Source organism: Melopsittacus undulatus, chromosome 9, assembly GCF_012275295.1.
Source record: "Melopsittacus undulatus isolate bMelUnd1 chromosome 9, bMelUnd1.mat.Z, whole genome shotgun sequence".
Taxonomy (NCBI): domain Eukaryota; kingdom Metazoa; phylum Chordata; class Aves; order Psittaciformes; family Psittaculidae; genus Melopsittacus; species Melopsittacus undulatus.
The window spans coordinates 41127344-41153213 of record NC_047535.1 but is presented as its reverse complement, the minus strand read 5'-3'; the positions used below and the strand labels follow the sequence as shown (position 1 = coordinate 41153213).

At 53.0% G+C, this 25870-nt stretch overlaps 1 protein-coding gene across 1 annotated transcript; it reads right to left on the bottom strand.

Moving 5' to 3' along the window:
• Positions 1–336: 336 nt before the first annotated feature.
• PODXL2 (podocalyxin like 2) lies at positions 337–25870 on the bottom strand. Its single transcript, XM_034066400.1, has 8 exons — positions 25768–25870; positions 16564–16857; positions 9961–10856; positions 8925–8999; positions 6070–6226; positions 5889–5950; positions 4499–4678; positions 337–4199 (listed from the first exon to the last, which is right to left on the bottom strand). Exons 1-8 carry the CDS (start codon positions 25820–25822, stop codon positions 3990–3992), a joined length of 1929 nt encoding a protein of 642 aa, XP_033922291.1. The 5' UTR covers positions 25823–25870; the 3' UTR covers positions 337–3989.

The window sequence follows — 25870 nt, the reverse complement described above, 5'->3', positions numbered from 1 at the left end:
TGTGGGATGGCAGGGACCTGGTGGGGACACACACTCCAGGACACACGTGGCTCAGGGATGCACACACACATAGAGGCTCTGCTCTGGAAGAGGGGGTTGTGATGAGCCACCCTAGCAGGGAAGAGGGGTCCTAGGCTGGCCCCATGGGGATAGGGCAGACAGCATCCACACCAGGATGTCACCCCAAGGGGCTGGGATGTCACCCCATGGAGATAGGATGTCACCCCACAGGGAGAACAGCTTCCCACAGCCCAAGGGGGAACTGAGGGACCTCGGCCAAAACTGTGTTAACAGACAGGGCAGACATGAGCTCCCAAGCAAAGCACGGCGCTGGGGCAGTGTTCAGCACCCAGGAGGTGTGTTTTATTGCAAAGAAAACAAAACCACAACCCTGTCGCTCCCAGGGCTGGACGAGAGTGTTTGAGTGTTCCCCGGCAGCAATCCCGAGCAGCAGGCAGGGCCTGCAGCTGTCTGGGTCCAGCAGGAATGAGGGTGGTGAAAAGAAGGGCTGGGAGCCTGGTTGTCAGCTGGGATGAGCCCATGAGGCTCCCATGATGAGCACAGATGATGTGGATGTTGTCTCTGACTGTTTGAGCTGTCCCAGACCCTCTGTGAAGGAAAAGTGCTCCTGCATGGCTGCGGAGATGGGCTGGAGCGGGGAGCTGCTGCTGCTGGCAGTGGCTGTGGTGGGGTCCTGCTGCGATGCTCTACGGTCATATTGCTATAATCCATATGATAATGTACCCATTTCACGCTGCATCCTTTGCCTGGAGGGATCCTTACGGTGTTCTGCAGGATGCAAAGCCCTAGCACACGATGGACTCCACGTTACAGGCGCTGTTCTAGACAGGTGGGCAACATGATCCCATCTCCTTGCTCTGCATAAGGGGACATCCTCACACAGGAGCCTGGTGCAAGCCCCTCCTTAATAAAGCAGGCAACACTTCTGGGCAAGCCACAGGAACCAAATACCCAAAGAAAAAGGAGAAAGTCCTTTTTGTCCGTCTTCTTTTCCGTCTCCACCTCCCAGCAGCCACCAGGTGTCAGTGCGATCTAACGGCTGGCCGATGGGACCCACGGTGATGTCCAAGTACCGGGAACACGGCTCTTCAGGCCTGGCTTTGCCGGGCACACCGCTCCGAGTCCAGCTTTGAGAGGTTTTGTTAAAAAGGAGTGTAACTACATGAAGGTGATAGAAAAGCTTCCCGTTACAAACGCTAAGACAAAGTTTCTCTTTAAATCCCCCCTGCGCAGAGCTGGAAACCCAAGCGCTGAACAACAAAAGAGGGAGCGGGCTCCACAGTGCTCCCCAGCCCGCAGGTCAGGGATGACCCATCTCTGCAGGGCTGGGGGAGAGGGACAACAGTGCAATCGACTTAACAAGATCTGCCTAGTGCAAAAACACGGTACAGAGAAAGAAGGTAGGAAAAGTATCACCAGACTAAAGTGAAATGCTATTAACCAGGGATGTCAGGGGCTAAACGGAGATCATACAGCTGGGTGCACCCTGCCAGAGACAGCAGAAAGTTGTTTGCAGCCTCATGACAGCCACCCTTGGACACTCGTAAGTTCACCTGGATGCTCTGGACACAGAAGAGAGCTCCATAGGCTCTGCAAAACTTGAGGCCATAAGAAGCTGTGAGAGCAAAGGAGGAGAATCTGGTAGTTTATGAATAAGCCCACAAAGCCCCCTTGGCTTCTTGGAAGTTTGAGCACTTTACACCAGATCAGGAGGTGCTGAGACCAGCACTGCTTTATCGGCACCTTGTTGTCTCTCTGATTAGTAAAGTGGAGAGAAAACAGGGGAGTAAAGCAGCTCTTGGTGATGATGGGCACCAAGGAAGTGTTTTGTGGGTGAACTGATTCACATCTATCAGTGGTGTTACTATTTTAATAGCCACTGGGCATTAAAAACATCTTTAATGAGGACTATTTGACTTAGAAACACTGAGATGGTGACAGTGCCTAAGGGCCTCCTTATGCTAAGTGCTATACAAACTCAAATCTTAACTCCATGCTTTAATGAACTCCTTGTACCATAACAACTCACATTGAATCCTGTGAGCCCCAAAGTGCCATCAACACAGCCATGGAACCTGGGCAGCTCCACTGCACAGACCCATCCCGCTCATCAGGAGCCATCAGGGTGGTCAGAGAAGGGCCATTGGGTGGATGTCCATGTCCATGGACTGTCCCCCTTTGTCAGCTGATGGGGGGGAGAAGGAACTCCTCTGAGCATCGCTGCAACTAACGAGATCCAAAAGGAGCTGATGATCCCATCTCCTACGTAACACAGGGAAAGGTGTGGAGGTGGGATAAAACCACTAGAAACTGGAATCTGGATAGGAAACTGGAATCTGGATAGGAAACCGGAATCTGGATAGGAAACCAAAGGCTATTGTCACCTTTCATGAATCCCTAAAAGACCGATAGCAACGTGGTCCTCCATCGAGGTGATCTGTGATTCAGTCTGCATGCAAAGCGCTATGCAAAATGAACCAGCAGACTCTGTACCTTGACTTGAGGCACCCACACCAGGGGTGAACATGCTAAAAAGATCTGTACATACAGGGATAGATTTACAGGCTCAGCATCAGGCTGCACATCTGGGGTCTTTCTGTACAAAGGCTCCTTTAAAGACCAAAGGCAAAGCTGCACCTTGCAGTAAGCAAGCACACACATCACCTAACAGGAATAAGGCTGTCTCTGACCAAAGCAAGTCCCTCAATGACAGGAGAAACTACGTTCTGGGATCTCAGGCTCCACAGCAGTTCTGAGTTTAGGCAGGGCTCAGAGCACAATTATGCATTCAAGTGCCTTTTATTACACACCTTCAGGGAGGAGCTGGAGCCTCAAACTTACCCAAGGCATTCCTGAGCAACGTTCATTGGGGACCTCTTAGATCTCATCTCATCCAAACTGGCTTTTACACTTGCTTATATTCAGTGGTTGGAAAGATGCTACCCTGATTTTCACAGGTGGGACAATAAACACCCCCCCAGGGCAGGATGCTGAGGAGGAAACAAAAGGACTAGAAAATTATCTGTGTCTGACTTCTTCTCTCCCTGTTCAAAAAGCCCCAATAGTCTGCACTTACCTCAAAAAGACCCATGGAAACCAAACTACCCTGGAAAATAGGGGTGGACTCTAAAACTGAGACACACAGGGATACTTTGCTGCTCATTTCACAGGCTACTGCACGAAAGAGGCATTTAAATGACCTTTCCCAGCAACTCTCTGACCTAAAGTGGATTTCCAGCTAAGATGCTGCTCCATGGCACTGAATTCTCTGCAATCAGTCAAAGCAAGGGTAAAGTGCTCAAACTCTGCACACTCAGCCTGGAGCTGGGGAGCTGGACCAGGGAATGTGGCTGTCTGTGGTGTGGGGGGGAAATGAGATAACAGAGGGATGTTTTCCCCAGTATCAAGAGCTCACCTCACCAGCAGCTGAGTGCTAGGGCACTACAAAACCTCTTTTCACCTGTGGAAGGCAACCTCTATCCAGGACCTCACTGAGTCTTGGCTCTCCACCCAGAATGCAGAGGTTTTACTGCACCTGCAGGGACTGAGCATGGTCTCAGGGTCAGGATCTGGCTGCCAGAATTCCAGCTGCACTCCCAAAGGGAATTTACTCTCACAGCTGGCAGATTCAGCCTCTCCACCTTGCTTCTCAAGCCCAGCCACTCTCAGCCACTACCAGAGAGCTACAGTAAGTGCATTTAAAGGCGATGAAAGCATTGGTGCTACTGATAGGAACACACACACAGAGACCTACAAACCCACCCCTCCCACTTCCCTCTGTTCAGGGATCCTCCTGGCTCCAAGCCTCAGATGCAGGCTCAGGACTTCCATTGGGAAAACTTCCCCAAAGACTCGACCTCTTCCAAGCCTTTAAGAAGTTCCTGAGAAGCCACCTGATCCTGTGGTCCATCAGTCAAGATAGGAGAGAGACAAGTGTATGTGAGGGGGTGGTTCCCTCCCTTCCTGTTCTAGAGATGCGTGTCTTCCTCAAACACATCCACGTCCTCGCTTGCCTGCTTGTTGATGAGCACATCCCAGCTCTCCGGCCCATTGATGGTGTTCCCACCGTTCACACTCGGCTTCTTCTCCTGCATTTCCGACTGGCTGTCGCTGGCCACGTCCAAGGTGGGGTTGTCATGGCAGCCGTTCTCCACAAAGCGCAGCTCCTCGCCATGCGACTGTGAGGAACACAAATGGAGACAAAGGGGGACAGGTCTTAATGCTGCTGAGGAGCACAACCACAGCAGGCTCTGAGGGTCACCTGCAGGGTCAGTGCAAAAAGGTACATTTACTCCTAGCCCAGCCCTCGCAGTGGTAAAGAGCACAGCTTTGCATCTCTTACACTTGAATGGGCTCCCTTGCTGCTCCAGCAGTGTATCCAGCTAAGTGGACAAGGGAAATCCATCTCCTTCAACTTCCCAATCCCCTCCATCCCAACTAAGAGTTCAGCCACCTTCTCCGCCCATCCAGTGCTCACCATGTTCTTCATCTTTGGCAGGCGTCGCTGCCAGCAGTTGTATATGAGCCCCAATACAATGATGATGGCACAGATGGAGCCGATGATCACCAGGACCACAAAGAGCTTCCCATAATCACTGCGTGTCTGGTTGGGGTGCGACTGGCAGCTGGTGGTGGTTGAGTAGTTCTGGATGCCAATCTGGAAGGAAGGAAGGAAGGGATACAGTAAATCCTGTGGGATCCTGTTTAGACTTTCCAGGGTCCAAGTACAGGACCACCACTGCGAGTAGAACTAAAAGCCAGCATTGGGGAGTCAGGGTGTACATTGGCTTACGTGACTAGAAGGCACATAACTAGATAGAACACCATCTTCTATGAAAGCTGACACATCAGCAAATGACAGTAGGCACAATCATACCTTGACCACCTACACAAGGATCACACCTATGTGCAAGACAAGGAAGCCTGCACAGGGGCACAGTGGCAAATCACACCTGGCACCAACACGAATCCTTCCTGGACTCTTCCAGCCGCTGATACTTTGGTTACCCAGTTACGACTGGGTTGGCTTTTTGCACCTTCTCTGGTGCAAGCCAAGCAATGCACACCAAGCACTTTGTTTGCTTTGCCTAACTGCACCAGTTTGATAGGTTGGGTGAAAACCTAAGCCTGTGAGCAGACAGCCAGCAAGGGGCTCAAACCAGCAGAATTACTCCAACAGTGTAACACATCCAAGCAGAATAAACCCCTTGGTGCCTACATGTCCCTAAGACCTATGAGACAAAGTCAAAGATCATGGGGCTAATTTGACCTCATCTCCATCTTCTTCCAAGCTGCCCAGGGTTAGAAGGGAATACGTGAGGGCTAGAGGCAGCTGGCAGGGTAGCCTGGCACCCCTAAACTCTGCTCCTCTGCCTGCCCTTGTGTAGACTGTTGTCTAAGGGAGTGAAATGCAGACCCTGGCACTGCAGGCAGAGGGTGTGTGAACATGTCTCATCTAGTGCAGGCACCTCTCCCACCTCTTCAGCAAAGCCTGAGAGCAGGCAGTGCGTGTAAATCAGCCGTAGGGTGAGCAGGGCCCAATGTGGGGCTCTGCAGCACCCACATTGCCACTGGCAATAGCGTAGAAGGGATAAGACCAAGTATCCCAACAAAACGAATGTGTGAAAAGCAGCTTCACAGCCAAGCCAGAAAAGCAAGGAGGGAATAACCCATAGTTACTCTCTTAATGGGAGCAGACATTTGATGGCCTGGCAGCTACCACAGAGGGGAGAAGGGAGTTTGCCAAGTGTCTGACTCATCTGTTTGCCTGCACTTGGTTAGGCTTAGATATGCTCCCAGCTTTCAAGTTGCTTATTTTAATTGTATAGCTAGTCTTAACAAATGGAGGCAGGCAGACAGGCTCTTACCTCTGCTAAGCTCCTCTTAACATCTCCCAGTGCCATAAGAACATCTTTTGTAGGGATGACACCTGTGAAGAAGGAGAGGAAGAGATCAGCGCTGCTCAGCTCAGGGTAGCTCAGATATACCCATCAGTCTGAAATCCCCAGCAGGATGGAGGTCTTGCAGGCTCCTTCTTGCAGCACTTACCCTGTTCTCCTGCCAGTGTCATCAGCAAGTGCTTGTCGTTCTCGTTGGGCTTGCTCAGAGAGATGAGCCAGCGGTCCTGCAGTCCATCCGCCTGTCTGGAGAAGGCATCCTCCACCAGGGCCAGCAGCTGGGGACCCTTCTCCAGCCGAAACTCCTCCTGCCCAAGGAAAAGCACGTTGGTGACCACATGGTGGGGATGGGGCAGAAGCAGCACCACAGGGCTGGCACAACTGCATGGCCAAAAGCAATGCTAAATCTGGTCCAGTGCTCCCCTGCTCATCCCAGGCTGGACCCACACACATGTCCTGGTGCGTCAGCCCTTCTCCTCAGCTCCTGTGGTCTCCATACACCCCACACAATGCCAAACCCAGGTCCCCTGGCACACTGGAGTGCTGAGGTGCTGTTATGGTAAGAAGGATGCAGCGGGTGCCACTCAGCCCCACAACATGCTCCAGTCACCCTTCGGCTGCTCCTTTCCCGCTCCCGGGTTTCTATTCCTGTCTCCAGTTGCCATGGGAACGTGAGGGCCACGCAGCTGATTAATAAAATGGAGAGCTCCCGTTGCCATGGCGATCCGAAGCGCTCAGGGCAGGCACAGGCCTGTGCCCAAAATGGCCTAATTGGAAGAGACACCAATGACTGGGGCCTGAATCACGGTGCCCGCAGCTCACCGGGTTGTGGTGTGGGCACGGGAAGCAAGAGGATGCAGCACGGGGCTGCCAGGTCCTGGCTCTGCTCTGGGGGATGCAGAGGAGGAGGAGCAGCTCAGCCCAGGAGCAGGAGGAGGAGGACAGAATGAGATGTGATGGGCAAGACAGAGGTTGCAGAGCACAGATAAATTGTCCATGGTCGAGAAACAGGAGCTCAAAGGAGCCTGAATACACATGAGCCAATGTGGAGGTCACCTCCCAGGGTGTAGCCAGGCACCACTGCTGGGTTAGATCCTGCATTTGGGCAAAATGCCCAGGGATATGGAGTGGGAGATGTGCCCATAGAGAGAGACTGAAGTGACTCCCTTGCCCAGAGCCCATTAGGAAGATAAATGGGCTGCCAGCTTAACCCAGTGATACAGACATCATCTCTGCAGGAGGCAAGAGCCTGGCACTATGAAGAGTGTTAAATCTCAAGGTGCAACCCTCTAGAAGGGGCTAAGCATCCTCCTGGTCCCTCTGCTTTTCAGTGGGACTCAGTAATGCACCCAATAATCATCAAAACATAGGAAACATGAAACAGAGAAATGTTCCTCTGATGGCTCAGAGGAATAGTGCCTCCCCTATTCCTGTATGATCCATGGCATTAGAACAGGAAACATGAGGAATCCCCTTTCACACTAATTCGAACTATAGCACCTGCAATGTATGTTCTCCCTTTGCAACCCTGCAAATCTCACCACCACAGGGCTCAGATACAGAAACCAGGGAAGAGAAGGGACAAGCAGAGGGTTGAGTTGCCCAAACTGAGCAAGTTACCATGGGTAGAAAACAAACTGCATCGACACCATTGGAAAGGACGAGAGCTTGGTTCCAGCGTCATGAACATGGTAATGGGAAACAGGGAATAAAACAATGTTCATGTTAAATATGTGTTAACACGTGTCCCTTTGAATAAAGGGGAGGACAGCACAAATCTTTGGCAGGGAAATCTGTTTTGAAACATGAAATCAAGTAGAAAACCAGTTCAGCCCTGCCTGTCCCTGGCACTGTCTTCTTTCAGCAAGGATTCAATAGCGAAGGCATCATTTGGCTGAGACATCTGCACATCTGCTTTCCAGTTCTGCCCCTTCACTGGTTTAACCAACACAAGGGCAAGGGACCATGGGAAGGAAGGTACCATTCATGACAAAATTAACTTGCATTAATTAACCACGGAGGTGGGAGAAAGAGCAATGGAGGAAATGGGTTTTCAATCCGAGTTGCAATTGAGAACCGTAGCAGAGATACTTAGAACTCTTCAAACTGGTTTGCTTAAGTGAGGAAGAGACTGACTTTTCATCTCCCCTCAAAGCAGTCAGCATCCTGCAGGATGTACAGGAACTGCCCAGCAAAGGAGCTGCAGAAAGCAGGAGCACAGACACACGAGGCCATAGTTCTCCAATGAAACATTCTGGTCTCAGGCTGTTAGGCTCATAATCATTGCCTAGAATTATGAAGGGCACCTTGACCCCAAGCCCCTCACAACAGGTTTTTGAGTGCCTGATAAAAGGCCCAGCAGAGGTGAATGAGCCCCTTTAAAAGGGACCCACAAGGGACTCTGGGCTCATGAATTAACCCTGGCTTTATGGGGATGGATGGATGGATGGGCAGTGGATCAGCAGAGCGTGGCTGATGAACAGACCCAGATAATACACAGATAACAGGGTAGGGAGAAGAGGCACTTAAGGGAGATTTAGTGAAAGCTACTTGACACCAAACCATTCACACTGCAAATGGGGAGTCCCCATTGCTCTGAGCCATCAGAGGACACTAGTACATCTTGGGAGGAGGGGAAGGAAAAGGGAGGGGAGGGAAGAAGAATCGCACTTCAGTCCCCTCAGCAAGAGGTGCAATGTTAAAAGCCCTCATGACAATCCAGGTACTGATGGCAGAGACTAGCAGCCACAAGGGAGTCAAAACTCCAGTATGAGACTGACATGTGCCAGACTGAGCAAAATCATCACTCTCCACCCACCCTTTTCCCTTCTGGAGAACAGGAATATTTCTGTCCTACTCCCCTTCTCTCCACAGCCTCTGCAGGGAAGCTGAGATATAGTGATTTAGAATGTTTTGTAGTGATAGCAGACAGCAAGAGCTGTGCCTGCCTCCATGTCCCCAAGCCCTATTCCCCCTGTGCCATCGAATCTCTTCGGGTTGACTTACACAGTCGATGTTATCCGACATGTTCAGGATGATGTAGTTCTTCCCCGCAAGGTTGCTCCAGTCTTTGCAGATCACCTGGAGAGACAAGACAAAGAGCAGGGTTTGGGCAGAGAATGCAGCTCTCCTGCTGAAACAAGGGAAAGGGCCAAGGGGCTGTGATGTACCCGCTAGAAGCACTTCTCAAAGGGTGTAACTGTCCTCTAGCTCTGTACTGAGGAGGAATCACCATTCCAGTGCTACCACACAGGGCAGGGACAAGGTTACTGTGCCAGCACAGCCCAGCTTTCCTTCCACCTCTGGGCTGCAGGAGCACTCACACTCAGTAGAAAGCTGTCCAGCCTGCAGCCTGATTCCATATGGGATCAGCACTGAACACAAAACCCTCTCTAGTCCTAAACTGGGCAGTGCTCTGCAGGCAGGACAGGATGCACAGAGGGACTAAGTGACCTGCTCATGCTCCTGGGTACTGAGGGGCAGAGAGCAGTATTAAAAGCATTCCCTGGTACTTTCCCACAGCCAGCTCCTGCTGCATGTCTATCCTCAACCAGGTTGCTTCACCTGGGCACTGCAGCTCACCTCACACCTCCTCTGCCCCAGGCTCTCCCAGCCCAGCATCCTCACAGATTGCTGTACCCTGCTCTGCAGCTGGTCCCTGCAGGCAGCACCAGCAAAAATAGCACTTCCTTCTCAGTCCCATTCCAGAAATCCTTAGGGCCATTTTTGTCCTGACACTTCCAATAATGCAGGCAGAGGAAACAAGGAGCTTTCGCTGCCATGCATGCCCCAGAGGGCAGGTGTTTATTAGAAGCAGGATTCTGTGCAGCAGCTTGCATGGGAAGGAGCAGGAGGATGGATACCCCGAACTGTGGAAAATTCACCCCAAACCCCTGTTTTGGCAGGGTTAACAGCAGCAGCTACATTAACCAGCCAGACATAGGCATGTGGGTGTGGTTTAAGGGGTTAAACACACCCCAGAAAGGGATGCTCCCAACTATCCACACTAAACCTCGCACCCACCCCGTGCTCCCAGTGTTACCTGTGCTGAATCCCAGGGCATCTCCGTGGGCAGCACGGCCATGCGGGAGTCCCCAGCCTGTGGTGCCAAGCTCCTCTCTGCTGCTGCAGTCTCGGTGGCTGGCTCGGTGTCATTCCAAATGGGATCCAGCACAGCCTCGTCAGTCCTGTCCCATGGCGATGCAGATGAAGTGTGGTGCTGCTCACTCCCAGGTAAAGTCTGGGTGTGCAGGGAGCTGCCTGCAGGAGAGGGTGTCCCCACAAGTGTTTCCACTGTCTGCTCCGTTTCAGTTAACACCGTGGGCTCCAGCAGCTCCCACCCCACCGTGGACTCCGAGATCTCCTCTCTGGATGAAAGCTCTTCCCCATCATCCTCTGCTGTGGCCTCTGCAAGCTCTGCTCCTGTGGTAGTCACAGTCAGCTCCGAATCTGCTCCTCCAACAGCCCACGTGTCCCCAGCTGTCACCTCAAAGGACTCTTCTGAATCACTGGGAGACCCTGCAGCAACAGTAGGTGAAAACACAGAGGACACGGGAAGAAGACCTGGTCCCATACTACTGCCCAGGTCCAGGCCTGCAGAAACAGAATCCTCCTCTTGCTCTCCTGTGGCGGCCTCAGTCACAATTCCTGGCCTGGCAGAGGCTGTGGAAAAGAGAAGGGAGAAGGAGTCCTCTTGGCCCACAGGTTCAGCAGATGTAACCTCTGGCCCGGAGGTCTGGAAGCTCTCCACTCCTCCTCTGGGGTGCTCTATGGGGAGCAGCCCCTCTTCCTCCTCCAGTGTGCTGGAGAACGGTGTGTGCGAGTCGGGATCAACAAGCTCTGCCGATGGCTGCACAGTGGCTGGTGCCCAGTTGTCCTTCACCCGTGTCCTGTTCCCTTTCTGCCCGGCCTTCCGAGGTGCAGCAGGAAAGTTGTAATCTAAAACGAGACCCAAAGGACTTCATGTCACATCCCAAGTAACCATGAACCCAGAAAGGCAGGGAGCTGGCCCCGTTGTATGTGTCCAGCCACAGATGGGGTTCAATGGCAGTGACCCTCTAAGAGTAGGTAGCCTGCCACAGAGAAAGAACAATCCCATCTGACAAGTGCAGCGCAACCTCCTGCACATCCCAGTGAACCCACTCTCCCTAGGGATAACCCACGTGTTCATTCTCTCCACTCCTTTCTGTCCTCAGGCATTTTCAGAGACAATAATAAAGGACAGCTTTGACATATGGTGTGTTTAAGGTGAGGTTTTGAGTGTCAGGAATCAGGCTGGGACCCAGAGACGCATTGCGGATGGGATTCGGAAAGCTATGTAGTGGTAGCAGGAGTTAGTTACTAGCTAAAGGGGAAATACTAGGGAAGAGAAGCAAAAGCACAGCAAACCCAATCCTCCTCCCTAGCCCAGACCCTGCATCACCCTGGGCATCTCTGAAATGCCACAAACCCCTTCCAGCCACACACAAGAGAGCATCCCTGCCATGATGCTCAGAGGGGGACAGCTCAGAACTGCCCATGGAGCCGTGGCACTGTCCCAGCCTCTCCAGTCTAGCAGGGACAGCCCAGATGAGCACAGGGGGCAGCTTCAGTCACCCCATCCCCTTGGGAGGCTGGTTCACCCATCTGAAATTCCACACCTCCACCTCACCTCTCTGCCATCAACAGCCTTAGCTCACCCCTCAGTGCTTTCTACCCGCAGTGAATATTGCTCATATTGCAGCATCCAAGTGGCTTTGCCTCCCCCAATCCCCCTCCCCAGCTTTTCCCTTCCAACCTCTCTTACAAAGACCCTCAGGCTCTTCGTTAAAGGAAGCATCTTGCACAGCCCTCCAAGTCCTGCCCTTTGCATCTCCCAGCAAGCCCAGGGCTGGGTCACACAAATGCATTCCCTTTGTCTGGGGAGATGATTTGCCTTGGGAGAGGGGAACACAAGCTCCAAACCTCTGCAAGAGCAGGCCACGTCCTGCTTCCCCCAGCATCAATACAGAACTTCCCGGACACCAGATGGGCCGAGCCTCGGCTCTGCACCAGAGCAGATTCCCAGCCAGCCATTAATTCAGTCCAGTTCTGCTGCTCCTCCATTCAGGAAAGCTGCTCCCAGCTGCTGCCCTGCGAGGTTCCCTCGATTTGCACTATTGGCAACTGGGACAGCGCAGAAAAAGGATGACCACACAACCTGACCATAAGGTCTTGATTGGATTCAACTGGAAGATCATGTTATCCAGTGATTGAATTACTGATAACTACAAGGCATTGTAATAAAGACATGAAGACTCCTGGGCTCCCCCCCCAGCTCAATAGCACCATTCCTCCTGAAGCACATGCTAACCTGGGGAAGGGTGAGGTGCACTGTAACACAGCCAGCTCAAAGGCAGACTCTGCTCAGTGTTTTGCAGTATAGAGCAGGGAGGCTTACTGCAAAGAGATGTATTCCATTGGATTTACTCTGCAGGGGGATTTCAAAGAGGCAAAATGCAATTACTGGTGCTGGAATTGAGCCGGTCTGGGCTAATACCCTCATCTTGCAGAACTAGGAGAAGGTACTATCCATGACTCCAAGACAGGCCCGCACACAAGAGAGATCATAGTTAAAAGAGAGACCCATGGTAGCAAAGTGGTTAGGTCTTATCATGCTTGGAATTGGCTTCAGATAGAGACCAGGCACCCAAAGAGAGCCAGGCAGGGCTGGCTGCACCAGAATAACACAGAGAAACCCTTTGTCACAGTTCAGCTTCTGCCATCATCTTGGTCGAGGTGGCTCGTCCCAGGATCGGTCACTAAACCAAGGCACAAACAAGAGGCAGCCAGGAGCAGAGCTGGGGCAGGCGGCTGCTCAGCACTAAGCTCCTTATGCAGACAGCCTTTACCAGGTGCTTCATTTCATTAGTGCTCGGGCTGAAGATGCTATTAAGAACACCAGATTTGCTGTCAGTCTGGATAAGGAGGCAGCAGATTTCAGTAAGGGTGCGAGATGCTGGGATGTCTCTGGCCAGAAGCAAGTAATTCATCAGAGAAAGAAGGGAATCTCACTGTAGCAGAGTTAGGGATGGAAGAGATTTTATCCTGTTAGCTGGTCAGAAAAGTTCTTTGAATGCCATCCTCTAACCTGTCTGACCTGCAACCCCTCACCTGTGCTCTGCTGGGAACCCCTTCTGCTAATTGCTATGAATGATTAAAAGATTACAATTCCCCCCCCCCCCCCCAAAATCGCCACATGCCATCCCAGTGAATCAGCAGGCTGTGATACCGGATTTGATAGCTCCAGCACAGACAAGCCTTGGTCTTCAAGGGCAGAGCCTTGGAGCTAGAGGAGCAGACCCTGGCTGTAACAAACTGAGCTCTGTGCCAGCCCAGCACATGGCAACATGTGATGCTGCCCTGTGATCCTTGGAGATCCAGTTTTTGGGCAAGGGAGGAGAAGCACTGAGTGCCTCCATTCACAAGACTTACATCAGCTTTCGGGAGCCCTCCCTTCCTAGCAGTTAGTGATTAGGATGCCCCAACCTAGAGGAAAGGGAACACATGGGGCAGTGTGTTCTGAGCCACAGGAGAACACAGAGAGGGGCAAACCATGGAGCTCCCCAGAGTGGATATGCCACCATGTAACTGTTCCACTAAAACTCAGGGCCCTGCAGCCCCCATGGCACCCACCTTCTAGCCCTAAATCTAGAAGAGATGTTGCATCTGTTGCTCAGGAAATCCAGTGTGACAGAAGGGAGCATGGGGGTTAGAAACCTCCAGGCAAAACAAGATGGGGCAGGTGGGAAGAAGGGAAAGGAGGACAAGAAGGGAGATGCGAGTCCCTGCAGGTCCTCTCTGTCTTAAGGGTTAATTTGTGGCTCAGGCCAGTTTGATACCACAGTGGAATCAAAGCAGCCAAACCCAAACAACACCCTGGGAAGCTCCTGAAGGCAGTGGGATGCAGAAGCAGCAGCTTCACAGCTCCGCTGACTTGCCTCTTGGCTGCAGTATGAATCACATGCTGCTTCTTTCCATAAGGATATGCATCCCCATTCCCACCAGAGCTAATCCATCTTTCCCATATGCAGCCCCACAGGGTAGCAGCTGTGCACGGGTGAGCACACACACACTTGTGTGCACGCTCAGACAGAGTGAGATCAATCTCAGGCTCCTTCCCAGGCTGGTGTCAATCCAGAATGACTGCTCCATAGCATAAACCAGCAGAAGCAGGTTATTCAGAGGGCCCCGAGCCCCAGGCTGAGCTGTGCTCTGCCACTGGGGTTTGCTGTCTCTAACAGCTGACCCCCGATGCCACACCAGTTCCCAAAGTATTCTGAAAGGATATTTGAGTGCACTTAAAGCCCCAGAGCAGCAGCTGCAGATTGCTATTAGCTGTTACCTCCTGCAGCCCCCGAGTCACACAAAGGCAGAGGGGTCCCCTCACGGACTGCAGGACGTTACAGCAGTAAAATAAAGGAAAGGTGCCTCATAGAAAGAGGGGAAACTGAGCTGAGCTCTGAGGCAGAATCTCTTCCCTGTGAGGGTGCTGAGGCGCTGGCACAGGGTGCCCAGAGAACCTGTGGCTGCCCCATCCCTGGCAGTGTTCAAGGCCAGGTTGGACACAGGGGCTTGGAGCAGCTGCTCCAGTGGAAGGGGTCCCTGCCCATGGCAGGGGTTGGAGCTGGAGGAGCTTTAAGGTCCCTTCGACCCAAACCATTCCATGATTCTATGAAATCTCAGGAGATCTGGCCTAACATCACCAATTCCAGGCACCAAACACAGAAAGAAGCCAGCACAGGTCTCCTTGCACAGCAGGGAATTTCCTCTCTCCAATACTATCACAATCCTGCTTTGTGCCTTACTTGATACAGGGGCTCAAATCTGTGCCTGGGACAGAGCTACCACCTCTGCCAGACTCCACCATTGTCCAGAGAAATTCCACGACAGGAAAACTTACACCATGAGCTTTTCTTCCTTAAACAGCAGCTGCTTGAAACCAGTTCATGGGTTTCTACACTGCAAATAACCCAACAGATGTCATCACCCAGCTCCACCAGGCATCGCACGGGATCTGCCGCACACACAGCCCATCGTGCGCACCTCTCGTACAGGAGAGGGCTGTCCAGTTGAGGGATGCTATTGCAATATCCTTCATTGTAAAATGACACACAGCAGGGTTCTAATTAAATTTTAAGGAGAAATGTGCTCCCAGCTCTTGAATAATTCAAACTGTTCTATTAACCACGGCTCTGAAACACCAGCGAGACACGAGCTCCGGCCAGGGGTAAAGGCAGTGCTGGGCAGCCCAGCAGTGGTGAGCTGGGCACTGCTTAGGCTATGTGCAGAGGACAGCTGAAAGAGCACATCTGCTCATGGAGGAAAGCACTGCAGGCGAGGACGGAAGCAGAGGGGAGCGTGTTGTGCATGCAGATGGGAGGAGGCACGTGCAAGAGGCGAGGCTGGTTCGGGCTCCTCTCAATGCACAAGCACACGCTGGCCTCCAAGTCACGTCCAGGCCTGAGCACACGCAGGTGCCCATTGGCACACAAATAACAGCGCTGCTGAGCATGCTGCCAGTGCCCCAGAGAGGCTAAACCACAGCACAGCCCAAGGATGCACTGGTAGGTCCATTGCAGCATCCACCCCAGCACCAGCACAGCTCCCCATGGCCAGGACCGTAAGTGCCCCAGGGCCACATGAGCCACAGGGCAGCAAGAGGAGTTCAGCAGCAGGGCTTTGGGATGGCCCCTGCCCTGCACAGCGTGTCCTGTGTCCCAGCTGGCAGTGAGGCACAGCCCTCAGTGAGGACTTTGTTAAGGTCACAGAAACAGGAGCAAAGATCAAGCAAGGCTCGTGCTTTGTGACTGCAGACCTCAGTCGGACCTGCTGCAGGGAGGCAGCGATGCCAGGTAAGGGAGGAGGGATGAGGCTGAAGCCTGGCCCCAGGGTAACACTTAATACATGCCCCACATGACATTTAAGAGTAGGAGCACTGTGAAATAATCTCCTAAGCTACTGGAAACCCTGCAATGCTCCTCCTCCTCCTTCCTCACATCCCTCCCCCGACAGCAATGAGGGGCTTAGGGGGCTCAATGGTCTCACAAAACACCCCACACTGGCAAGCAAGTGCAGACGCTAACACAGCTCATGATGGCCATGAGTCCCCTCAGGAAGAAAGCAGGAGGCAATAGGACAGCCGCCCAAGGGACAAACCTGCTGTCTTCTCTAAGGTCAAATCACCCCTGAAGTCATGGAGTGAGGAAAGCAGAGTTTAACCAAGGGAAGCCAGCTCTGACTCAAACCCCAAGATGGACTTGGTCTTGAGACCTTTAGGCTGCGCTTAACTGACAGCAACAGAAAGAAGGGAGGGAGAAGAGAACATAAAAGGGGGAAGGAGGGAAAGAAGGGCATGAGGCAATGAGAAGCTAGGTGGAGGCAATGCTTCTCCCAACCCATAGGAGCTCAGGAATAAAGGCTCAGCTGTAACTCGGTTTCTAAAGCCTGTGCTTGCTCAGGGTTCACTGGGGACACATCAGGCACTGAGGTGAGAAAATAGAGCTGACGTTTAATCTCAGGCCCTCTTAGCGAGAGTTGTGTCAAAGCAGGAGCACGGATCCCTGCATCCTTCCACCTCCTTGAACCCCACAGCACAGGGAGGAGGAATGGGTTCAAAATGACCTACCTGTTGTGGGTCCTAAATCCAGGCTGGAGTCATTGAGCTCCCCACCATCTTCCCAGAAGTACTGCGGGGGCTGTAGGATCTTGGACTCCTCATTCTCCTCGCTGGCAAAGCCCGATCCCGGGGCAGCGTGCAGAGAGACAGGGGTAAGATCAGGCTCCACAGGCTCCGGGCTGGCTTGTTCCTGGGAATTCATGGCTTCCAGGTGGGGCATCACGGCAAACTCCAGCAGGGACGTTGACGTGAGGCCATCGGCGGTTGTCTCCTCCGAGGAGGCAAGGCAGAGGTGCAAGGTCCCTGTATAATGAGTAAACCTATATCAGAAATAGGACTGATGCTCACTGAGCTTCCCTGCTGCTCCTGCCAAGCCAAGCTGCTGTGCCCAGCCTACCCTGCCTGCCGATGGGCTGCGCTCTGAGCTGATGGGGAAAACTGGGGTATTTTGGGAAACATCCACAACCATGAAGAGTGTTCACATCCAGGAGGAGCTGGTGCAGAGCCCATCCAGCCTGGGCACCTCTCTTCAATGGTACAAAGAAGGTTCACCTTCTCTAAGGCTTTCTGCCTCTTTGGAAGCACCATGGGGTTGATCACCACCTTCCTGGAGAGAATGTGGGATGTCTGCTCCTTAAACCAGGAAATCCTGGCACTGTGAAGTCAATGGCAGCTTCCTACTTGACTTCCCCCAGGCACGATTTCACCCTGGTGCTCCGGACCCGCAGCTGTATTATGTGCAGGGAGACTGATGTAAAACAGAATTACTCACATCACCAATATCAAGCATGTTTCAAACCAGCAGGCTGGAAATCTATTAAAGTCATTGAGTTCAACTGCATTTTGCATTCCCAGTTTTTGCTGTCATAAGGAAGGGCTGTTACAGGTAAGGAGTCAGATGCCAACAGCAGTCAGCGACTGAACACTGAGCAGGGAGGCAGGCTGCATTTCACACTCCTCCTGCACCAATTCCATCCTTGTTATCTCCATTTGATCTATTAGAACATTTGACTGACACCTCCAGAGTCCTAGATGAGACTTTAACTGTGATTTGTGTCAAGGTACATTCACATGCATATTGAACTTCAATCAAAAAGCAAGAGAACAGCACCTGGAACTTGGCTTTCTTCAACCCATAAATACCATGACAAATAGGGAGACAGAAGGGAAAAAAATGAGATTACCAAAACACGCTTTCCATTTAAAACAGTTCTGTTAAGCAAGCAAAGTATCTCATTTGGGTGAACTGAACCAATTGCTTCCCAGCCCTCTGTTCTTCAGCACATTAAAGCTCCAAGATCTCATCCTCTCTCAGCTGATTTTTATTCATAGATCAGAAGGAAAGGACAAGTTTTCCTGCTTCCTCAGCTCATCCTTCTCTTAATGAGCTAGTCACTGAACTGAACTAATTGAATAAGCTGAAATGAAGGCTAATTTGGTATTTGTCTTTGAGAACTGATTTGCTAGACAAGAGAAACGCAGCAGATCTAATCCAGCTGTTCCCCAGTCCAAGGTACAGTGCCTCGTACACAACTACAGGAGAGGCGAGCAAAGGCACCAGCGAGCAGGAAAACCAAGACAACAATCAGTAAGGCATTGGCTATATGAAAACAGGAGAGGCTTGTGCTGAAGGGAGGCCATTAATGGAATTCCTCAAGGTCTCTCCTTGAAGCTGCTGGTCTTCAATATTTCCCTAAGTGTCCTTGGAACAACAGCTAAGAACATCACAATGCAATCAGCCAAGGACACAAAGGGAGGAGACTCCTGCCTGCACAGAAGGACCATAGGAGCAGCTAATGGTGATCCCAAGGACGGCAGTAACACAAATAGTCTGAAAAGAAATAGTACAGAAGGCACCACCTCGAGAAGCAGCACCAAACATCCCAAAACCATCCATTAGAAACGCCTTAAGAGGAGAAATTCCCGCATTAGGAACATCACTGCGGCATCACTGGAATGCAGGTGTGGAACTGCTTGCACAGTCCCCAAGTATTAGAAACAGATTTGCCAAAGCACTGCTGAGACATCACCTGGACACTGCATGCAGATCTGGAGCCACGTGGCCTGAAGTGATTTAAGCAGAGCTGAACTGCCTCCAGGCAAGGGCACAGGGCCAGGCGACCTCCTGGGGTTCCTCCCCACCACTGCATCCCATAGCTCCACATCCCAGAAGGCTCAATCCAGATCCAGGCAAGTGCCAAGATGAGCTATGGGGCAGCGGCAGAGGGGCTGGCCCCAGTGTGCTCATCAACAACACTGGCTTGTAGCCCAAAAAGCTTGATTCCCAAAGCTGTCCTGGGAATGCTGGCAGCTGGAAATGCCTTTCTCGAGCCTTCTGCCTGCTCTGACCCTCTCCTCCTTTCTCCACTCTTCTCTCAACTGAGCACAATCCAATATTGGTTACTCTTTCCCATACCCTCCTGGGCCAGGCTTCAGCACGTCTCCAGCTCATTTATTTTGTTCTATTGATCCAAGGCCAGCGCAGCCACAGACAGGGAATGGCAACAGAGGTACAGTATCGGAAGGGAAGGAAGGTTCTGCAGCATCACGGAGCCAACCAAAGCACCGCTGGGGATGGAACAGCTCCCTGTGAGCTGCACACACGGAGAAGACCACAGCCCAAAATGAGAGTCTCTTGTGCACAAGCACAGCATGGACAGGGCAGTCCCCATCAGCTCCAACGTGATGGTGCCTACACTGCCACAGCAGACCTCTTGTGGCGTGTGAACCTGGGCATCCAGAGCTCATCCCATCCACGCGGGAAGCTCAGATCCTCTGTTTACCCTCCTTTAACTCTCAAGTGTTTACCCAGTTAAACCCCCTAAGCTGCATTATCTTGTTTACTGGGATGCTCTGCTCTCCTCAGCCTAAGATAAAGCTACACCACCTCAACGCTAAGAATGAGTCATTAATAGACACAGACCAAGCAAGCCAGGTTTCTCCTAGGGTGGATCTGGAGTAACACAATGCTTCAATGCCTTGGGACCTGACCCACAGGCATAGGATGCTGAGAATGGCCTGGGGGAACCCTCTGTGCCAGCAGCACCAGCCTGAATGCCATAGGGCTAGCAGCACCAGTATACAAATCAGAATCTCTCCGGACAGCATCCTGACACCACTTTTTGCACCAGCAGCAAGAACTCAAAGACTTGAGGTGCTAAACAGCAGACCCAAGGTTTGCCACCGTCCCCCTCTCTTCCAAGCATCTCATAAAGGAGCTCAACACAGCTGTCAATGGGCAAAGAAAGAATGAAAGCAGGAGCTGAGCTGAGCGGGAGGCAGGGAGCACAGCTGAGAGGAGAAATGTAATGCCCAAGACATGGGTGGGTGGCCCTTACCCTCCTAGGGTGAGGAACAGGGATTAGTCCCCTTCTACCAGCCATCAGTTTCCCAGTTTTGTATTCCAAAAGGCAGATCGAGCCATAGGAATAAAGCAGCACCAGAATAAAGCCCTGCAAGTGTAGATGGGAGGGAGCAGGGAACGGAGCCAGGGCTTGCCAGCTGCTTCAATGGGGCGTTTGTCTCTCATTTCTATTTTTGTGGCACCTCTGCGTAACCTGGAGGAGAGGAGGCTCTGCATGCTAAAGAGGGAGCCAGCCCTGGGGCTGAGCACGGGAGGAAAACCCTTCCCGGAGCACACACACAGCAGGGGGAGAAAGAAGGGAAAGTGGGAGAGGCAGGTGGAGGGAACAAAGGCAGAGAAGGAGCATCCAAACCAGCTCCGGCGCTGGCTGTGAGCCCTCCAGCTGCGCGCACCCACAAAGACAACGCGTGGAGCCAACGCTGACCTTGCAGAAGATGCTTCCCTGCTGGAAGGAGCAGAACGAGGTGGTTTCCACAGGGAATAACAGCTCGGTGTTACCTTCCCAAGGCCACTGGACAAGAGCCAGCCAGGGGCGCGCAGATGAAGTGGGTTTGGTAGTGCTGATCCCATGGGCCCCTCAGGAAACAGCTCCAAGGTGAAGCGGAGATGCTCACCCTGTCCAGCTCAGCGCAGTTCAGTGCAGCGACCCCAGATGAGGCAGATGGGGGAGTTTTGCTCAGCAGCATGAAAAGGATGCAGTAGAATCTAAGGGAAGCACATCTGCCAGCGCGCCCCAAGTGCTGCAAACAAGAGCAGCTCTACACTTCTAAACAATGCTAAAAGAACCCTAAGTATATTCTCCACTAACCGAGAACCACGTTATCCCTTTGCACAACCTCTCCATGGGCTGGGACAGCTGGTGGAAAGCTCCCAGCTGGCCCAGGACTGAAGAGGACTAGAAATGAAAGAGGAAATAATTCGTTTCTGTATCCAGCTGAAATGAGAGCAGGGAGCTGGGGAGAAGAGATGGGATCTGGCTGCCACTGTGTCCAACTGCCCTGAAAATTCACTTGCTTTTTAATTACCAACAAGCAAACCTCAGCTTTCTCTCCAAGGAAAGTCACAATCACCCCTCAAGGCATCATCGCATCGGCTTGACCTAACAGGGGCCGGTGAGCCCTTTAGTCTGCCCAGCTGAAGGAGGGTTTTCCCTCTCCTTCCCTTGTGCTGTGGCTACACCACGGTGCCTGCAAAGGGAAGAGCACTCACCTGGAGCACACGCTCTGAGTCACCCATCTCTCACTAGCAGAGCCTGTAGGACAGCACTCAGGTGCAGTCACACTCTGGGTACCAGGGAGGGGGCACAGAGCAGCTCGGTGCTGTCACCTCAGCAGCCACAACAACGTCCATCTGGCCCTGCTGCCACTGACCTCCCTTTCCAGACCATCCCAAACCCAGTTACCCAACAATGTTATTTCCTGGGAGAGCTGGGTCAGGAATGGGTCATTTACTGATAATCACTTAGGACAGAAACACAATGACCAGATGAGGGAAGCATCTGCCAGGGATATTCTATCCCTGGAGGAACCAGGGAGCAGGGCCCAGGGGCAGAGAGGGGAGAGGCCCCAGGGCAGAACAGTTCATGGAATACAGCAATCCCAGAACATAACAAAACAGCAATTTAAATAACAAAAAGCATCCCAACCGAAGGCAGTTCAAGGACTTCCAAGCTGATTTCCCCAGGCTCACCTGGAATCTTACAGCCCAGACCTCAATAGCTTGTACAGGGAAGCACATGGATGTCTATGTATCAGATCAAGCCTTTCTGGTGCTAATTCAGAGTTGCAGACCATACCTGTGCTGGGATGCTTCACCTAGGAACCACATCCGGCTCCCACACAGCCCGTGCTGAGTGTACCTCTAAGCAATGGGGAAAGCACTTGGAGCACATACACTTAGCAACCTGCACCAAGAGGGACAAGGCACAACTGGATAAGCCTTTGCAATAGGGCAACTCTTTAGAGTGAGATTTGGAGTACACAGTAGCTGTGCCAGCATCTTTAAGCTCTTACAGATCTTTACAGCTAGCACAGGATCTGCATGCACTGAATGGGCACTACCTTGCACAGCACCAACACCATTTGCTCCCTTGGCATTTCAGCAGAGAACATCTATAGCCTGCAGACCCAGGTACATCCATGGGCAAAGGCATGGCACTGCAAAAGCAGATAGATGCAGACGTGCCCTTTGTCAGCACATGGGCACCAGGAGTCTGACCTCCAGGATCAGTATCACCAGGACTGCTCTGAGCTCCACCACCCATCTCCACAGATGACTCCACACAAGCAGGTCACAGCATCTCAGCCAAGCTGTCCTTGTCCCTTCTGGGAGCCACAGCCCTGCAGGGTTTCAGGCTCCAGACTCTTTGCCTTCGCTCCTTCCCCACATCATCTCGCAGCCTTCACACCTCCCTCCTGTGCTGCTGCAGCGCCTGCTCCGCTCCTCTCGCTCTCAGTGGCAGTTTCAGCTCAGGCAGGGGAAGATGCAGCAGCCTCTGGGGAGACAGCTGCACACAGCACAGTGAATCTGCCTTCCTCAGTCACCGCTCAGAAGCCTCCAAAGAGCCCCTGGGGTTAACAGACCACAGGCTGAAAGCCACTGGTCCAGGAGAGAAACCACAGCCCACTGGTTCCTCTGCCCTCTTGCAAGCCCAAAGCATTCCATGGCATCCCCGTGCCAAGCCTGTGCTTCCTCTTCTCACTCTGTCCCAACCTGGACCACAGACCCCACAGAGCCCAGCCTGACTTCCAGCACACCACATAAAGGTTGGTGGCTGCTTCACCTTCTGAGCCCCCCTGCCCAGGCAGAGCAAGCACCACTGCAGATGCAGGAGGGACTTCCATCAAGACACAGTCACCCATCAAAATAGAACAGAAGCCGTTTACATCCCAAAAGGTCCTTAAAACTCACTGAGCACAAAATGGTTACACTCTGCTCCAGCCCCTGCAGCAGTAGTGATGACCACCCTGTCACACGCTGGCACACCATGCAGCAGTCTCACCCCCCGCCTCCAAACCATCTCAATGCACCCTAGGCAAAAAGCTCATGCAAAGGTCTGGTAGTCCCAGGGTACACATATGGGTCCTGCCGACCTTCACAACACACCAGGCAGGACAGGGAGAGCTGAGGGTGGTTGCAGGGTCACACAGAGAGAAGGATGCAAAGCTGGCTCCCAACAGTAGAACGTTATCCCCAAAACAATCCTGGACATCCAAACCCTGGTAACCAGGGGTGGACCCAAGGCCCAGCACAGCACATTTTCCCTGCCAGCATCCCTGGTCCTCTGAAGAAAGCAGCACATGTGCTTGCTCTGCCTCTGTGGATGACAAACAGCCTCTCCGTGCTGCTGGGATTACGTGTCTCAGCAGCCAGCATGGATGGGAAGCGGGTTCACCCACTGCAAGCAATGATGCCCCTTCCCCGCATCCCCCATCCCTGCAGCAGGGCTGATGCTCCGCTGCTGCTCATCCAGGTATCCACAAAATGCCGGAGCTGCTTCCCACGCTGAGGCAGGGGAAGAAACTTTTGTGTGCTCTGATGTGCAGCTCATCGCCGGCAGCTTCCCCTTGAGGGCTTAATGTAGTTATTTCTACCCCTGATGCCTATAATTAAATGAACATTTCCTTATGGCACTGAAGAGGCCAAGGAAAAACTGACTACAGGGAATTTTCATCCATCCTGATTTATACTCCCTCATCACAGGCTCATTCACACAACGCTAACAAGGATCTAAGCAGGCAGAAGGAGAAAAAAAGCCTTCAATAGCCCACATGCAGACAAGCACCTGGGGAGACAGCAAGAGGGAAGAGACCAAATCCCTCCCTTCTCCCTCTCTTTTCAACCACATCATTTTCCTATGTGCAAAAGCAAAGAGGCTCAGATACCCCAGAGCCTGGAGGGATGCTCTGCCAGACCTGTGCTACCCAGCAGCCTGATGGGCACTGATCCCACATCAGCCCATCCCACTCCCGACCCTGGGAAGCACCCAAGAATTGCACTCAGTCCTTACAGTTTGCTCTCAGGTTTTAACTATTCCCATCCTTCGGGATTGGAGCACACTGAATTGTTCCAGGCTGGACCAGATCCTAAACTGCTGAGCAGAGCTATTAACACAACAGGGCTTGATGTATACATTCCCAGCAGGCTGCATCTCCACTTCTGACCTCCTGCCTAGGCAGGGATCCAGGTGTCCAGGGATGCATGGCCAACTGAGTCCAGCCCCCAGAGATGCCACAAGCCCCAGCATCCCCATTCAATAGGAACTGAGCTGTCCCTCACCTCCATCCCTACAGCTCCCTGTGCCACAGGGGAAGCCAAGGACCCAAATCCTCCACATCACCACCAGCTGGGCAGCAGTACTAGAAAGTTTCCAGCAGCCTCAGCAGAACAGGAAAGACGCCCTCCCATCAGCACAGCACTGTCAGCTGTGGTCCTTTTAAAGCCACCACGAGGTCCATCTCCTTCTTCCCCAGAGCAAATGCAGCTTTCAAGTGATGGGGATAGAGCCAACCCTTGTGGGTAGCGATACAGCAGCTCCCCCATGCACCTTGCTCTCCTCTGAAGAGAAGCTCCTGCTGAAGGGGGGGATGAGGGTCTCCTGCTGAGATGTGGCTAAAGGACCTTTGCCAGCCGTGCCCGAGGTTTTCCCTAATGTGGACAACCTGCCTGAAGGATGCCACAAAACTGGCTCCCTGCTCAGCTTTGGAAAAGCTTCTGGCTTCTGTGCCACGGAGCATTGGCACAAACCCCAACAGGTTTTCTGATCCATTTTGCTCTTTAAGCTCACTATTGTTCACAATCCTAAAAGGCTTTATCCCTTCTCTTTCGGGAGCCCCAGCCGACAGCTCGAGGCACCGTGCACACAGCTCACGGACAGAGCAGCTCCGAGGATGACACATTCCCCCGTGAAGGTTTTGGGGAGATGGGGGTAACAAGGGATGTGCCGGGGGCTGGATGTCACCGTAGCACAGCTCGGTCGTGCTGGAAGCCCGCGGCTGGTTGGGAAAGCAGCCCATCCCTCGCTGCCAGGATGACTCAAGACAAAGACTCCCCCACTCTTTAAATGTCCCCGGTCTCAACTCCTGTTCCACACTAAGCGCAATCCTGGACAAAAGGGATAGGGAGGAAAAGAGCAGCCTCAGCCTCACGGGTCTTTGGGGGGATGCCTTTGTTGGGCAATTTCCCCAGACTATTTATAAATAGAAGCAGAGCCTTCACAACCATTCCAAGCACAATTATCCCCGCACTCCCTCGCCTTTCCCTGGCACCCCACCTCGCCTCCCAGTACACGAGGAGGCTCTTGGGGAAACGCGGAGCAATTTGCGGTTCCCCCCATTCCTTTGTGCCAGTTTCGCGGTAGTTCGCAAAATCACCACGACGCCAGACGGAGGCATCAGTGCAAGGGAAGGCGGGTTCGGGGCAGCCCTGGCCAGGGTGATGCCGGTCCCCCCCCCGCAGGGACCAGCGCTCTGTGCCCCATCCCCGAAGCGGGAGCCCCGCAGGGTGAAGCCCACCCGCACCGGGAGCCCGGGGCTCGGCTGTCACCACCCGGGGGTCCCGGCGCTGGCACCGGTCCCTCCTAAGGGTCCGATGCCCGTAGGGTCAGCGCCTGGTACCCACGGAAAGCTCCGGGGTGAGAGATGGGGACCCCGCACAGGTCCCGGTACCCCGAAATCACCGGCGGGGTGGGGGGAATGCGATGGGGACCCGACACATGACTGGAGGCGGCTGCCCGGGCATGGGGACGAGAGGGGGAGACCTGGCCCCCGCGGGTACCCCGGTGCTAAGGGAAGGGACCGACACCCGCTGCCGACTCCCGGCCCGCCCCAACCCCCGCAGCCCACACTCACCGGCGGCCAGAAGCAGCAGCAGCAGCAGCGCCGGGGCCCGGTGCGACGGCTGCATGGCGGCGGCCGCTGCCCTGCCGCGCCGCCTCTTCACGGGGAGCGGGGC

Excerpts from the sequence above, each read along its gene's own strand:
- PODXL2 (XM_034066400.1), bottom strand. The coding sequence starts at position 25,822 with ATGCAGCCGTCGCACCGGGCCCCGGCGCTGCTGCTGCTGCTGCTTCTG. Across the intron at positions 16,858-25,767 it reads GCTGCTGCTTCTGGCCGCCG|GGACCTTGCACCTCTGCCTT; the intron begins GTGAGTGTGGGC and ends CTCATTATACAG. Across the intron at positions 4,679-5,888 it reads TTAAGAGGAGCTTAGCAGAG|ATTGGCATCCAGAACTACTC; the intron begins GTAAGAGCCTGT and ends CCTTCCTTCCAG.